The 16,268-nt window shown below is 35.3% G+C and overlaps 1 protein-coding gene across 2 annotated transcripts in view; it reads left to right on the top strand.

The window, feature by feature from the left end:
* Positions 1-12,986, top strand: part of STAG1 (STAG1 cohesin complex component) — a 351,800-nt gene extending 338,814 nt beyond the window's left edge. The window contains exons 24-28 of one of the 2 annotated variants that reach the window (XM_074214835.1): positions 3,199-3,373; positions 8,621-8,731; positions 9,062-9,176; positions 10,370-10,450; positions 10,797-12,986. In XM_074214835.1, the coding sequence (XP_074070936.1) occupies positions 3,199-3,373; positions 8,621-8,731; positions 9,062-9,176; positions 10,370-10,450; positions 10,797-10,820 (506 nt within the window). In that variant the 3' untranslated portion in view covers positions 10,821-12,986. The remainder of the gene's footprint in view (positions 1-3,198; positions 3,374-8,620; positions 8,732-9,061; positions 9,177-10,369; positions 10,451-10,796) is intronic. The other variant, XM_074214834.1, reaches the window with a different exon arrangement.
* The last annotated feature ends 3,282 nt before the right edge of the window (positions 12,987-16,268 follow it).

The following is a 16,268-nucleotide window of genomic DNA, read 5'->3' as shown; positions in this document are numbered from 1 at the left end:
AAAGAAAGAAAGAAAGAGCTCAAGTTCAAGATTATTATAATGATCTCTGTTAAATTTTATTTTATTAAACTATCCCGATAATCTTTTGTACTCTGATGCTAATCCATTGTATTAACCATCCTTTCCAGCTTTTCATCCTCTTCAAATTTAATAAGTATATTACCTATGCTTTTACCTTGTTTTTGATAATCATATTAAAGAGTGCAGAGCCAAGTACAAATACCTAGAGACTTCTTTTTTTTTTATTACTTTATTTAATGTTAATGGAGTTAAGTGACTTGCCCAAGTCTCATAGCTGGGCAATTATTAAGTATCTGAAGCTGGATTTGAACTCAGGTACTGCTGACTCCAGGGCCGGTGCTCTATCCACTGCACCACCTAGCTGCCCCCAAAGACTTCTTTTCAATTCAACTTTGAATCATTCATGACTCCTCATTGAATTAAGACATCTAGCCAGTTTTGAATCAATATAATTAATTGTGCTATTGTCCCTTGACCTCCCCTGTTGAAAAGGCAAATGTGATAAGCCTGTGACTATCCTGTATGAAAACAGTCTGGCTCTTTGTGATCACCATTTCTGTATGGTCACCAACCAGCCTTTAATTTTAGAATTCTTTCAGAAATCCAAGTCAAACTCATAACTTTGCTGAGTAAAGATTAAGATATAATGAGACAATACTGACTCAAAAATAGATAGGATAATTGGTAGGGAGTGACATGAGAAAGGGTTTTTGAGATGAGTAGATATGATTTTGTTGGATAGAAATCCCATCGTTGACCATTTCAGGGAGGGTAGAATATATCGATCCATCTTTCCACCCACTGATTGACTTTTATTTTTTAAGACTCCTATTCTCTCCCTTCCCTCTTCACCCCTAAAAGGACATTTTGTCCTTCTGTCATACAGGACCTCTCTAGTTCTCCGTGAGTATTCAAGCTTTACTGAAAGTGATTCTGGATTTCTACTCACAGTTCTCACAGTTCATATTTGGACTTGAGCCTGGAACTTAATAAAAGCCACCAGATTTTCTTGCTAGTCATCATAATTAATCAGCTCCTGGCTACCATTTTTGTCCCAATTCTAAGATCATTTCTATTTTAAATAGTTCTTCCTTTTTTCCCTGATCCATAATTAATAAAAATACAGTTCAACAGATGCTAAATAGCTACTTTGTTAAAAGCACTGAACTAGACATTGGATATATGAAGACAAAAATTAAATTATTCCTACCCTCAGGCAGCTTTATTTTCTACTTTACCATTATCACACCCATCCCAGGCAGCAATTCTAACTTTTCTATGACACTCGTCTATCCTCCCAGTATGGCTTTTAAAAATCCTTTCCTGGAGAATCAGCTTTGTTGGCACCACCCATGTGTGATATGCCTTACCCTTCAGAACAATATTGGCATCCCATAGGACTGTACAACAACAAAGTCATGGTATACAGATGGTAAATAAGTAGTTGGCACCAAAAGAAACTCAAATTTGCAACATGATATGTGGAGCACATGTCTTTGTTCTTTTGAAAATCAAAGTTATCTGGGCATGTTTCAGTAGATTCAGTAGAAAGTTAATGATACAGATTATTTTAATGAAAACTTGTAAAAGAGGAGCATGAAAAAATAAACTTTTTGTTGTCCTTAGCTATTCTTACTGATACTGGAAATCACTACATTGTGTGCTAATTATTTTCTTTTTTAAAAAAATTATCTAAGTAAGAAACCAAGAAGTAAAACCACATACATTTTCCTGTGTAATCTACCCTTCACTCTCTCCACACTCTCCTTTCTAGCTTATTCCTGAAACAGAATAGGAATATAATTATGAGTCCATGTTCACTATGGCTCTAGGCCACATCAGTTTTTAATTCTCATTCCACTCACCCAGAGTTATGCTGTAATTAGCACAAAATTAATTGGAATCTAACATTACTTCCACTGCTAAGTGATTCTTCATAGTTTAGTCTTGCTTTAAGCAAGACTGAATATGCAAGAGAGTGAGATAATTTACAAATTATTGAAAGCCAGTGTTTATTTTTAGCCCTGGGGCATACCCCTAGAAACTCTACTTAGTTGATATTACATTATTAATCAACTCTTTGTTTAACCAACTATAAATCCACCTAATTTTACTGTTTCCTACTTTTCATTTCTTCATTTTGTATATCATGAAAGACTTTGTCAGTGTCCTTTGAATTCAGTATCTCACTATTAAATAAAAAAAAAAGATCCCTGGGGTTTCTTCAAGCTCTAAAAATGTATTCCAAAGCTATAGTATTTCTCTTTTCTACCTAGTTGGATTAAACTCTTTGGTATAATTATCTCTGAGCATCTATAAATGTAAATATTTAGATTTTCAAAAATTCTTTGATAAAATTGAACACCAGTAAAAAAGTTTTTATGCTGGGATGGGGGTCTTTTGTCAAGAATAATAAAAAAAAATCTTAGACAAATGAATAAAGGGACATATTTGAGATAAGTTTAAAATAACTGGGGAATTTTGTGGTAGGATCAGTCTTCATGTTTTTTTATATAGGAAGAAAGTACCCAATGAAATTTACCAAGTTTTCATATGCTTTTCTGGGAAGTGAAATGTCAGGCTGCTCAAGTTAAATTATACAAAGATCTCACACTGTGGTAAGAAGGCAGAAAAATGGTGATTCAGTTTTGTTATGCTCAAATGCAAAGTAATTCATATGGGAGAAATACATCAAAATGTTTATTATATGAGAATAGAATCTAAACTAATTAGGATGCAGGGTAGAACCTGAAAGGCATTGAAAATTTTTCCTGAAGTGAATAACAGGGTCAGTGTGCTACAAAAACCATTAGTTTTGAGTATCTACCAAGGGTTGTTGTTCATTACCATGGAAGGTATTGAATACATAAAAGATCAAGGAAATAGAAGAACATTCCTCCATGTGACAGTCAACATATAATAAGAAGTTGGAAACTGAGAAGAAAAGTGAGCCAAGTCTCAAAAGTTGCAAATTATTATAGGAGTTAAAGAGAGTGGTTTCCTTTTCAAATCTCAGAACTGAGTTTCTTCAGAAACTCAATGTTCTAGGGTTACTTCAAGGTATCCACAGTGCTCCTCTGTGAGACATCTGTGAGAGCCCCTAGAAGAAAGAATTTGTGTTGAATAAACTATGAGGCTTATACAATATGGAGTTTTTAACATGCACTGTTATTACAGAAGAAAGTTTGGATGGCTCATGGCTAAACAGAAATGATACAACCATTCAGACACCTGGAGCCCTGCCCACTCCCCAGCTCACGTCCACGGTACTGAGAGAAAATAATCGACAGATAGGAGAACAAATTCAAGAACATGAGTCAGAACATGGGTCTGAACCAGACTTTTTACACAAGTAAGTAATCATTAAAAATTTTGCATTTGACAAGTTATTTAAGATATAAATATTTTTATTTGATAAATAATAAAAATGGGTTCCTGAATTTTTTTGCATGCCTATGTTGTAATAAGTATTTTTGTATCCTCCAAAATTGAGAGAAAATATCACAATTTCAGTCAGTTCTAGATATTCACTACTCTCACTGGAGCTTTACAATAAAATAAAACACATATTTGAAAATGAGGAGGTTGTAATGAAAAGAACAAGAAAATTATTTACAACTTTAATGGCACTATTTTGGTTGCCCATAATTACTTAACAAGCATTTATAGCCCTGATCAGTGAAGTCACTCCTGCATTTTCCAATAGCTACTACTTCAAAATATCACCAGACCAAAACTCCCAACTGAATTTCTCTTTCCTTCTAAATTTATCTTATCTTATGGTCCACACTAGCTCCTCATTCATTGACCAGACTGAGGTAATACCACCCAGGGTCACTTTTCCCTGCTCTCAGGTCTCAGATCCATACCTCATGTCATTGTGAATCATGATATACTATTTTATGATTTATTTAATGAAGTAACAAAGATTTATTGAATATCTACTGCATCAGGCACTGTCCCAGGTGCTAGGGATACATATTCAAGGAATGAAACAATCACCTCTCTCAGGGATCTTACATTTTACCAGAGGGGCAAAAGCATTTGATTATATAAAGTATAAGTACAAAGCTTGTATCGGGGGTCAGGGAGGAGGGAGAGAATAATAGCCACTAGCAGTGAGTAGATTAAGAAGGATTTCTCATGAAAGAAAAGAGTCTTTGTGGCAGAGGTAAAGAGAACTAATTCCAGATCTAGAGGACAACTTGTATAAAAGCATAGAGCTAGGAGATGCAGTACTGTGCATGAAGGCAGAGAGAAAACCAGTTTAGTTAGATTGTAGCAAACAAAAGAGGGGATCATGTCCAAAAAGCCTGGAAATATAAATTGGGACTAGAATGAAAAGATCTTTAAACAGACAAGTTTATATTTTATCCCAGAAGCAATAGGGAGTTTTGTGGAGGAGAGAAATTACATGGTCATATCTGCAATTAAGGAAAATCATTTTGGCATTTGTTTAGAGAATAGAGAAAAATATAAGGCAGGGAGACCAAGTAGGTACACTTTACTATATTTCAGTTGATAGGCAGTGAAAGCAAGAAGCAGAGTAGTGATTGTGAGTGAAATGAAAGGGGTCAGATGTCAGGTATATATGGTAATGGTAATGAGTTTTGTTTTGAGTATGTTGAGTCTGTAGGTAGTCAAATTTGACATGTTGGAAAGGTAAATTGGTGATGGAGAGTTTAGGGGAGAAACTGGCCTGAATGGATACATCTAGAAGTCATCTGCATATAGATGATGATTAAACCTATGGGAGCTAGTTAAATCACCATTAGAGAAACTGTAGAGAAGGGAATAGGAGCCAGAGCAGAGCAAAACTTTGGAGAACACTGCCAATTAGGGGGCATGGTATGGATAATGAGCCAGCAATAGAAATTGAGAAGAAACAATAAGACTGATAAGAGAGACAGGTAAGAATAGCATCAAGAAAGCTTAGAGATAGAGAGGAGGATGCACCCAAGAGGAGAGGGTAATTATTGATGTGAAATGAGCAGATAAGAAATAAGACTGGGAAAAGACCATTAGATCTAACAATTGATTGGTAATTTTAGTAGTGAAAGCAGTTTTGGTTGAGTGGTCAGGTTGGATTGCAGATTGCAAAGAGTTAACAACTGGATGAGAGTCAAATCAGCAAACTTTTATTAAGGAACTAGTATGTGTACCCAGCACTGTGCAAGAGGATTGGGGGGTAGGGGAGAGGTGAGAGGAAAAATTGGGATTCAAAGAAAAAGGAGTCTCTACCTTCAAGGGATTCACAATCTAATGAAAGAGACAACATATAAATAATTAGGAAGAAACAAGATAGATACATGTAAGATAAATTGGAGATAATCTCTGAAGAAAGATACTGGCATTAAGTGGGATGAGCTTTAGCTACAAAAAGGCAGAGATGTAGTGCAATAGCAAGCAGGAATGGACAGATGAAGTGAGATGTTTTTGAGGATATGAGACAAGAGCATGTTCACAGAAGAATTTAAGCATGTTTGAAGGCAATGGCAAAGAAACCAATGAGTAAAAGACATTGAATAAGATAATTAAGGAGACATTCTCCTGGAAATTATTAAAGGAATAGAATCAAGGACCATGTGAAAAGGCATAGTTTAGCAAAGAGTTAAAACCACCTCAATACCTCATACTAGGGGAGAAAAGAGATCATTACCTCAGTGAACAAGCCACAATCCTCAGCTAAGAGCAAGGGATAGAGGAGCAGTGGGAGACCTAAAGAAAGAAAAACTTTTCTGGGAACTGAGATAGGGAATCACTTAAGGAAAGTGAAAGGATTGCTTTGCTGTAGTGAGAGCCTAAGAGAAATTGGATAACACAATTGGGTAATGATTGCAATCAGTGTGGTTATAGGACTTCCTTCAACTCTATTTGGCAGCATGTGTGTAGGAACAGAGGAAGCATATGGAAAGTAATCCAGGGCTGACTTTTCACAAAGGATATATTATCACTTTATATTTAAATTTGTAAAATCAGTACTTGAGGGACTGTTTCCTTTCTCTTAGGCACTTCTGTTCTCATTAGGAGGTTCATTGCCACAAGGTGAGGAATAATGATAGAATTATGACCTCATGGTCCAAACAGCTGGTGTCAGTATGAGAGAAATTATTCCAAATTATTCAACTCCTTAAAATGTTGTGTTTTTTTTCAATCAAGACCACAAAGCAAATAGCATTTGAAACTGTCACTACTTAATCTGACCTTATTTTAGCCTCAGAAGTAATGTATTTCTTTCTAATGCAATCTTAATCCCTATTATAGAATCTGGCTCCCAATCACAAATTGTTCACGGATTGGAACTTGACGCATTGAATGTCACTGCCTTGAGCTGTTAACTGTGACTCCTTGTTGCCTAAAACCTTTTTATCCAACCAGCAGTCTCACTACCTAATGTTCTAAGCACTCTAGCTCAACTTCCCTAAGAAGATGGGAGGAATAGTAAAGATGCAGCATCTCTTCTCCATCAGTCCTCTCAGAAAGAGGCTCCTGACTCTAGCCTTCCATCTCTAGTCATAGAGTATATCTAAGAAGTCAAATTCAATTCGATGAATATTTATTAAATACTTCCTGTGTTATTTCTGTACTTTGAGGTTATCAGAAGTCTAACCTTTGGATATAAGTATCATTACTAGATCTAATTTTTTTTCTCTTTTTAAGGAAGCTGTATAAGTCATGCATGGTTGTACCTCAACTCATGTGAATGTATTTGCACTTCACTTTGGATATTTTCAAGGATTTTAAGAGACTAATCACATAAATTGAATTTCACAACTTAATGATTTTCCATTTCCTCATGTGGCCTTTTAAAATCGTGTATGACCTTGGGCAAGTCACTTAACCTCTCTGTGTCTCCATTTCCACATTTGTACGACAGAGATAAGACATACCTCATAAAGCTATTATGAGACTCAAATGAGATAACATGTGGACAGCTTTTTGCAAACTTAAAAGTGCTATATAAATGTTAGCATCAGCAAATTGTTTTTCTTTAAGAAATGTTCTTGTAATATTACTGATTTAAAAATTAAGAGACAGTAATGTTTCTTTCCTCTGAACAACAAACTTAGCTCTTCAGGCTGGCCTCTTTAGTTTCTCTCACTTGCTAGTGTTTTTCCTAATGAAAATTCTCTGGACCCCCAAGGCCACAGGATACATTCTCCTTTCTTCATATAACATTTTCCATTTTATCTAATTATGGCCCTTCTCTTTGACAAGTCTCCTTCCCTACCCTGAGTACAGGTTGATCACTGTGCTTTTTTTTATTTCTTCAGAAAACAACTTTACTGACTTGTGAAGTAATAATCAAGTAAACAAATTTATTAAATTCAACTGCAGGAAAATAAAATTTAATAGTGTAATCACCAAAGACAAAAATTATGTAACAAGCTTACAAACATTAAAACTTATTTGAAATGTAAAAAATACAGAAAACACAAAAGGTGGTTTTTCAACATTTTATACAATCTTGAAGTAAAGGATACACTTATCAAAAAACATAAAAATATGTTAAGGTGGAGGATTACAAGATTAGGGATAAACTAATCAATCTAATAGATTAAAACAAGTTATTTGCAGGACCAATATGTTCAAACCTTATTTCCTTATTGCTTCAGATTTCCCTTTGAAAAAATATTGTGCCTCTTAGTGCAACAGGTTTAAGAAATGAATGACCAAAGGGATTCAGTGGCAGGACATGGTTGGGTAAAATAGAAATAACTTTGGGAAGGAATCCTGTATTTATCAGGAATGAATACAGCAATTGCTAAGAATCTTCCTTTGAAAATTTCCAAGATTTGGGAGTTGACTTTTGTTTTTGGTTTTAGTATTTTCTTTTCCTTTCAGATGAGTTTTTTCTTTTCCTCGGGGAACAAGGAATTAGGGAATAAGAATATCATTTGTAGAATGTAGGTATACTTTAGAGGAAGGCAGGTCTGCAAGAAGACCATGATAATCTAGCATCTGGATCAGAAAAAAGAGTTACCTCAATTCTTTTCATACCATTTCTGCAAAAACTGCTATTCCTCCCAGAAAGGAAGACTAGGTATGAACTGTATAGTAAAAATACAGATTTATGATCCATTTTGCCTCCTTCACACCCACACCCACCCCCCACCCCCGAAGGACAACAGATTAATGTCCCAGAAGGAGAGGAGCCAAGAGTCACATTTCTCTTGATTTAATATGGAGACTTACTACCCTTCTTTGTGGCATGCACCATAACTTAATAGGGAAAATTTTCTCTCTTAAATCAAGTTTATAAGTAGTATGAATCCCCTCCTTCAGGACTCATGGCACAAGAGAATCTTCTCTATAGAGATATTAAATATTATTCAAGGAGTTCACCACACCAGGCAGGGACCCTCTCGGAGTAGTTTTCTGCTGATTCATCCCCATCCTTACTTGCTCTCTTTATGGATAATGGGCCATATTTTTAAATGTCTTTTTGAGATTGAGATCTCTAACCACAAAATTGAACCAACTTCCTTATTTCCCTGAATAATCAAGCAAAATTACAATGATTTTATTATCATAGCACTCTAACCAATGAGCAACCAACAACTGCTATAGATGAATAATAATATCCTGTCTCTGTTAGTCCTCAGATGCAGATCTCCTGGTTAGGCCAACAAAAGTTAGAAGACCTAAATCGAAAGGACAGGACAGGAATGAACTACATGAAAGTGAGAAGTGGAGTAAGGAATGCAGTGTAAGTATTCATATCTAGAGATTGTGATTTCTAGCACATGATACTAGAAATTTTGATCTATGTAGTTTATATATCTGTATTATTTGGTCTTTGTAAAAATATGAAGAATTAAAATTCTTATGAGTGGTACTTCTGCTTTATTTGAGAAAAAATTTGAGACAAGTCTTAGATTCCTTTAGGGTTGAACTCTTGTTTCTTTGGGTGGAATTTAAATGATAACACTTAAGAATCCTGGTTTGTTTTGTTTTTAGTTTGAAGCATTGATCTAGATTATCAGGAATGGGTTTTTTTGAGTTTCTACAGTTTTTTAAAGTATGCCTTATGCTTCAGCCGGGGCCTTATGGAGGATGATGCTGAGCCCATTTTTGAAGATGTGATGATGTCATCCCGGGGTCAGTTGGAGGATATGAATGAAGAATTTGAAGACACCATGGTTATTGATCTGGTAAAAAAAATTCAAATTTTTTGAGTTTTTTAAATATTTCTTAGGATTGACTGCATACTGATGTTTAAGTTCCTTGGGCCAGGTAGGTGATGAGTAGCATTCAAGATGTGGGTTAAGGCAGTTCTGATAATATAATATTAGAGTCCCAGGTGATTGGGCTTGTGGAGATTTTGATAAGCTTAAATCATTTTAGAGACTGTCTATAAGACGATATTGCTCCAAAAATGGTTGCAGTATCGTGAATCTGTTATTCTTTAGTCCAAATTTGAGAAAAACTCAATATCCATTTGCTTTCAGCCTTGATATTTATTCTCTGATATACTAACCCATGGATGCTGTGAAATATTAATATCCTCTTTATCATTAAATAAAATGTTCCTCACAGACTGATGCACATTTCTTCTTATTATTATTTGGGGGAGGGGTTTGCCTGGGGCCACACAGCTAGGTGATTGTTGGGTGTCTGAGGCCAGATTTGGACTCCATTGCTCTGTCTGCTGCACCACCTGGCCACCCCTACTATTATTATTATTATTATTATTATTATTATTATTATTATTATTATTACTATTACTATTACTATTACTATTACTTTATTTTGGGTCTTTTTTTTGTTTTTTTGTTTTTGCAAGGCAATGGGGTTGGGGTGGCTTGCACAGCTGGGTGATTGTTGGGTGTTTTGGGGCCAGATTTGGGCTCAGGTGCTCCTGGCTCCAGGGCTAATGCTCTGTCCACTTCGCCACCTGGCTGCACCTATCATCATCATCATCATCATCATTATTGTTATTATTATTTTGATTTTGATTTTTTTTCCCTTTACTTTATTGCTCATGCGGGTCTATATTTGGGGGGTATTATGTTTACTCTTAAACAAGAATATTTTAGTAATATATAAATTTGTACAAAAATAAGAATAAATTAATTGATTAATTAAAGAGAAAAATAAATAAATTGTTCCTGAGAGAAAAGAAAATTTTCATTCTATCCATGTTATTTTCTAATTTTAATGTTTCAATATCTTAGTCTTTTTTAACTCTGACAAATGGCATAATTTTTGCTAGTAGATTCACAAACCCAAGTTTTTTTAAACCAAAAAGAAAATTCTTGTTGTGAAATATAATCTTTTATGATCAATGTCTTTGTTTGGAAACTCTTTCTCAGCTAACAGGTCCCTAAATAACTTCTCTTTTCAGCCCCCTTCAAGAAACCGAAGAGAACGAGCGGAATTGAGGCCAGATTTCTTTGATTCTGCAGCTATCATAGAAGACGATTCAGTAAGTTCTTTTAATACATACCTTTTTATTGTAAAACAGTCATATTAAACCCTTTTCTTGAGACAAGGAAAAACAATTAAGCAGAATCGTCTAACACAGTTGTCTTATCCAACAGCATATGCTTTATTCTGTCCTAGTAGTTTCTGGAACTTGAGGTGGTCCAAGACCATCATTGTTTTTTCTTTTATTCTTGGTTCAAGTACCTTTTTGTGATCTTTTCACAAAATATCACTATGGTATATATTATTCTTAATACTGCTTATTTCTATACAAGTTTATGTATTTCTTTTAGATAGGTTTTTCTAGGTATCATTTTTGTATAACAATTTTTTTTTTATTTTTCTAGGGATTTGGAATGCCTATGTTCTGAAGTCTGATGAAGAAATTTTATAAATCTGGAACTCTATTATTTAGAGCTAGAGGCCTATATACTGTGATAGCTTGTATGGAAAAAAAAAACACTTTTGATGTGATCTTTGTTTTTTTATCAAATGATTAAGGTCAATCCCTTTTTGCAGTGACAGAGCAGAAGAAAGGAGCATGTAAATTACACAAAGGAATGTCGATGGTCACCTCAGAAAGACAGACTGACCTGAAAAATCATTTGTATTCTAGTACTGGACTATCCCAATACAGATGTGTGTGGTTTTTTTCTGGATGGGGGGATGGGGATTTTAAATTTTTGAAACAGCTGTCAAGATAAACACTGTTGTACACCTGTTTTATGAAAACTCAGCATTGAGTGGAAAAAAAATATTTTTAACTTTATTTTCCTGCTGTACAATTTAAAACTGTTTTAACATTTGCCTTTTTATGTTTTAAGAGCTAATCATTTTTATTAAACCTATGCCGGTCAGTTATTGACTAGCAGTGATGCTAAGCCGGTCATCCTGGTTGCAGAAGAGTGTTTCTGAACACCCTGGATGTGGTTGACATTATAGTCCATGGGCATGAGAGGAGCAGATCACGAACAGCCCAGTGTACCGCTGCCAAACACACCCCCTTCCCCCCCCCCCCGACACAGGGATGAAAAACCCAGATTTTATATACTCTTGAGAAAGAAGGTTTATTTTTATTTATAAGGGGGCATAAAATCAGAAATGTCCATGCAGCCACTTTTCCAACAAATGCTGTGCAACAATGCCTTTTATATAGCACCAGGGAGACACGAACACAGTACATTTTCTATGGCTATTTGTTCTGTGCATTTTTAGCAACTTATACCAGCAAATAAAGTATTCTCAGTAAAACAAACCAACAGTTCTCAAGTTAATCAGTTTGCTGTTTTTATCACTTATATCATGCCCTGACAAACCCAAGGTACACAGACTGCCATTTCCTTTGGAAAATAATCATGAATTGCTAAAATAATCACTTTGCCGTTCAGAAGCAATTGTAACTGTACCATAGATGTGTCTACTTCCCTTGCAGTAAATATCTTTATGTGCTGAATAATTTTTTAAATTAATTTTGCCAGTTAAAAATATGTGCTGCATAGAAGTGTGTGCTTAGAAGGTTAAGTTCTTAAGCTTACCAAGGAATCCAGTTACATTTTCAGTGTTAACTGCATTTTAAAAATTATTCTTCAGAGTTAGAAAAATCATGAATTTTCACAACAGAAGAAAGGCCAAAGTAGTTCTGAGCTAATTCATTATATTAAGAAGCTTCAGTGATTTGGAGTTTCTTTCTGCTTAGCTTTTCTGACTATGCCCAGTTGCTGCTATTGTAGTTTGAGAAAACAACTTTTCCTCATTCTTTTTGATTCTTTACTTTAGCACTGGAACTTCAAAACACAGCCATCCACTGTAAGAACGGCTATTTCTGATTAAGTGGTTATTTTTAAAACAGCTGCAACAAAATCATGAGATTTTCTCTTTTACCAAAAATTTCATTCTTTTTTAAAAAAGATAAAAATCTGCACACCCAGTGATTACCTTTTGGGAAGGAGAAAAAAATCTGGATGTTTTCATCCTTTTAATAAATATAAAAAATCAAAATTTTTTTTTCAAAATGTGTGTACAGTCCTCAAAATAAGACTTGGTTGCCAAAAATTTTTGACTTGCTATTTCAGCAGTTCCTCAGCCAGGATTAAGAGGGGACAACAATGCTGTGCTGTTAAAACTTTGACTTTCTTGGAAGAAGGACAGCAGGAATAGCTGTATTAACACGTCAGCTCAGTAGTTCTGGGAGCGCAGAGGATGATGATCGATGCTGCATGGTTTGAGTCACAATCACAGGCCGGTCTTGTTCTTCACAGTTCTCTGTGGAAAACTGAAACCTAACTTAGAATTGTAGAATACTGTGTAACAAAAACAAAAAAAAAAAAAGGTTTAATATCTAGGTACCTCCAATGGGTTTCCAATTCAGTTTGAAGTCAAATAGATTTTTGTATTTTGAGTGTCTCCTTGATTGGTTTTGCTAGTACTTCTGTAAATTGTACATTTACAATATGAGGTTTTTCCTTTTGTACAATTTGAAACTGATGCTTCACCTTTCCTTTAATAAACTATTCAAAATCAAACGTGTGGTAGTCATCTTGTTCATCTTAGACAAGTTGTCTTACTGAAAAACTAGATTAACAATAGCAATAACTATCATTTACATAGCAAAAGCTTTAGAAATAGTAACTCATTTAATGCTTACAAACCTGGGAAGTAAGTGCTTTTTTTTATCTGCATTTTATAGTTGAGAAAACTGAAGCAAGTAAATTAAGTGACTCCAGGGTCACACAGCTTTCTAGTTAGCATCTAAGGCTGGATTTGAGCATGTTTTCCTGACTGCAGGTCTATTCATTATGCTGCCTGGCTTAAAATAAAATGGTAAGGTTTTTTAAGGCTAGACTTTCAAGCCCTTTCAAACTTTGCCCCTCAAAAAGAGAGCTCATTTACTTGCTGTTTTTGCACTTAGGATGTATATAAATGTACCAATGAAACAATAAGAAACAGGAAGAAAAAAACTTGATTCTCCAACAGTGCCTGAGATTTTTATCAGCCTTTTCCCATATTGCCATATCATTGCTTCAATTTCCTCTTCATTGGTGGTTAGTTCATTTTTTTAAAATTTATTTTTATTAAAGATATTATTTGAGTTTTACAATTTTCCCCCCAATCTTACTTCCCTCCCCCCACCCCACCCCCACAGAAAGCACTCTGTCAGTCTTTACTTAGTTTCCATGTTGTACCTTGATCCAAATTGGGTGTGATGAGAGAGAAATCATATCCTTAAAGAAGAGAAGTCTAAGAGGTAACAAGATCAGACAATAAGATATCTGTTTTTTTCCTAAATTAAAGGAAATAGTCCTTGCACTTTTCAAACTCCACAGCTCCTTATCTGGATACAGATGGCACTCTCCTTTGCAGACAGCCCAAAATTGTTCCCAATTGTTGCACTGATGGAATGAGCAAGTCCATCAAGGTTGATCATCACCCCCGTGTTGCTGTTAGGGTGTACAGTGTTTTTGATTTCCAATTCTTTTCCACCACAAACAGGGCTGCTATAAATATTTTTGTACAAGTAATGTTTTTATCTTTTTTCCTCATCTCTTCAGGGCATAGACCCAATCGTGGTATTGCTGGGTCAAAGAGTATGCACATTTTTGTTGTCCTTTGGGCATAGTTCCAAATAGCTCTCCAGAAGGGTTGGATGAGTTCACAGCTCCACCAACAGTGTAACAGTGTCCTAGATTTCCCACAACCCTTCCAACAATGATCATTATCCTTCCTGGTCATACTGGCCAATCTGAGAGGTGTGAGGTGGTACCTCAGAGAAGCTTTAATTTGCATTTCTCTAATAATTAATGATTTAGATCATTTTTTCATATGGCTATGGATTGCTTTGATCTCCTCCTCTGTAAATTGCCTTTGCATATCCTTTGACCATTTGTCAATTGGGGACTGGCTTTTTGTTTTAAAAATATGACTCAGTTCTCTGTATATTTTAGAAATGAATCCTTTGTCAGAATCATTAGTTGTAAAGCTTGTTTCCCAATTTACTACATTTCTTTTGATCTTGGTTACATTGGTTTTATCTGTGCAAAAGCTTTTTAATTTAATGTAATCGAAATCAGCTAATTGGTTTTTGGTGATGTTCTCCAACTCTTCCTTAGTCATAAACTGCTGCCCTTTCCATAAATCTGACAGGTAGACTAGTCCTTCATCTTCTAATTTGCTTATAGTATTGTTTTTTTTTATGTCTATGTCCTATAACCATTTGGATCTTATCTTGGTAAAGGGTGTGAGGTGTTGGTCTAATCTAAGTTTCTTCCATACTAACTTCCAATTTTCCCAGCAATTTTTATCAAAGAGGGAGCTTTTATCCCAATGGCCAGACTCTTTGGGTTTATCAAACAGCAGATTACTATAATCATCTCCTGCTTTTACACCTAGTCTGTTCCCCAGTGGAGCTTTTTAAGAAGGTATTGTTTCCTTCCTTATCCCTTTTAATGAGATTGATTTTTGCTTTTACTTTGTCTGAGATTAGGATTGCTGGGGCAGCTAGGTGGCATAGTGGATAAAGCACCAGCCTTGGAGTCAGGAGTACCTGGGTTCAAATTCGGTCTCAGACACTTAATAATTACCTAGCTGTGTGGCCTTGGGTAAGCCACTTAACCCCATTTGGTCTTGCAAAAACCTAAAAAAAAAAAATTGCTAACCCAGATTTTTTACTTCTACTGGGGCATAATATATTTTGCTCCAACCTTTTACCTTTACCCTGTGTCTGTCTCTCTGCTTCAACTGTGCTTCTTATCAACAACATATTGTAGGATTCTTGTTTTTAATCCATTCTGCTATCCACTTCTGTTTTACAGGACAGTTCATCCTATTCAAATTTACAGTTAAGAAGACTAATTCAGTATTTTCCTCCCCACCAAAATTTTACTACCTTTCCCATTTGACTTTTAAGAATTTAACTTTCATTTTATTTTCCCTTATACCTTTCCTTACCTTATCTTTCCCTTTCCCAGTCCCGCCCCCCCCTTTCCCTGTAGATTGTTAGATTTTTAAACCCAGGTTGGAATGTATTTTATTCCCTCACTGGGCTAAATCTATTGAATAGAATTTGCTCAGTATTCACATTCTCCCTTCTTTCCCCTCTAAAATTATAAATCTTTGTGCCTCTTTCCTTTGTGTTATTTATCACTCTAATATTATTAATCTGGTATCATCAATCACAGTTTGAATATTTGCTTGGTAAACTGCTATTGTTATCAAGCTATCACAGATTATTTACTTGATTGCTTGATAAGCAGCATTGATTCAAATTGCATCAAATTATAATTATAAGCATTTTTTACCTCACCCCTTTTTCAAGTATCTTTCAAGTACACATAATCCTCACAAGCCAAAGTATCATCCAAAGCCATTTCATTTCTTGATATTTTCTTTCACATTTTAGCACCCTACCCAAGGTACTTAACACCTTGTTAAGTGAAGTAAGGTCTATTGTGTCTCCCACTTTACCCCCCACCCCCACCCCCACCCAGGGCACTTAACCCCTTGTTAGTGAAACACCAGTTAATTCAAACCCTAATTAAAGTACTGGGAGGCTCTGGTGTCTCACCTGAGAACTTTACAAATAATTGTAAGTAACAGAGACTATCTCAGGTCCTTGCAGTTTATGATGCCCTCATTAGACAAGGTGCTTAGCACCTTGTGATTAAAGTGAGTCAAAGTATAATGAGACATTTAAGTTGAAGTTAACACCCTTACCTTTTTTTTCAGGGCTTTTTATCTCACAGTGTTGTGATCTTGGACCTCTTCAATTGAGAGAAAAGTGTTATATCTTCCCTTTTAGGGTTGTATACAATTTGATAGTCGAC

Source organism: Macrotis lagotis, chromosome 1 (genome assembly GCF_037893015.1).
Source record: "Macrotis lagotis isolate mMagLag1 chromosome 1, bilby.v1.9.chrom.fasta, whole genome shotgun sequence".
In the NCBI taxonomy this organism is placed as follows: Eukaryota; Metazoa; Chordata; class Mammalia; order Peramelemorphia; family Peramelidae; genus Macrotis; species Macrotis lagotis.
Note: the sequence above shows the minus strand (reverse complement) of the source record. Positions and strands in the feature narration are given on the sequence as shown.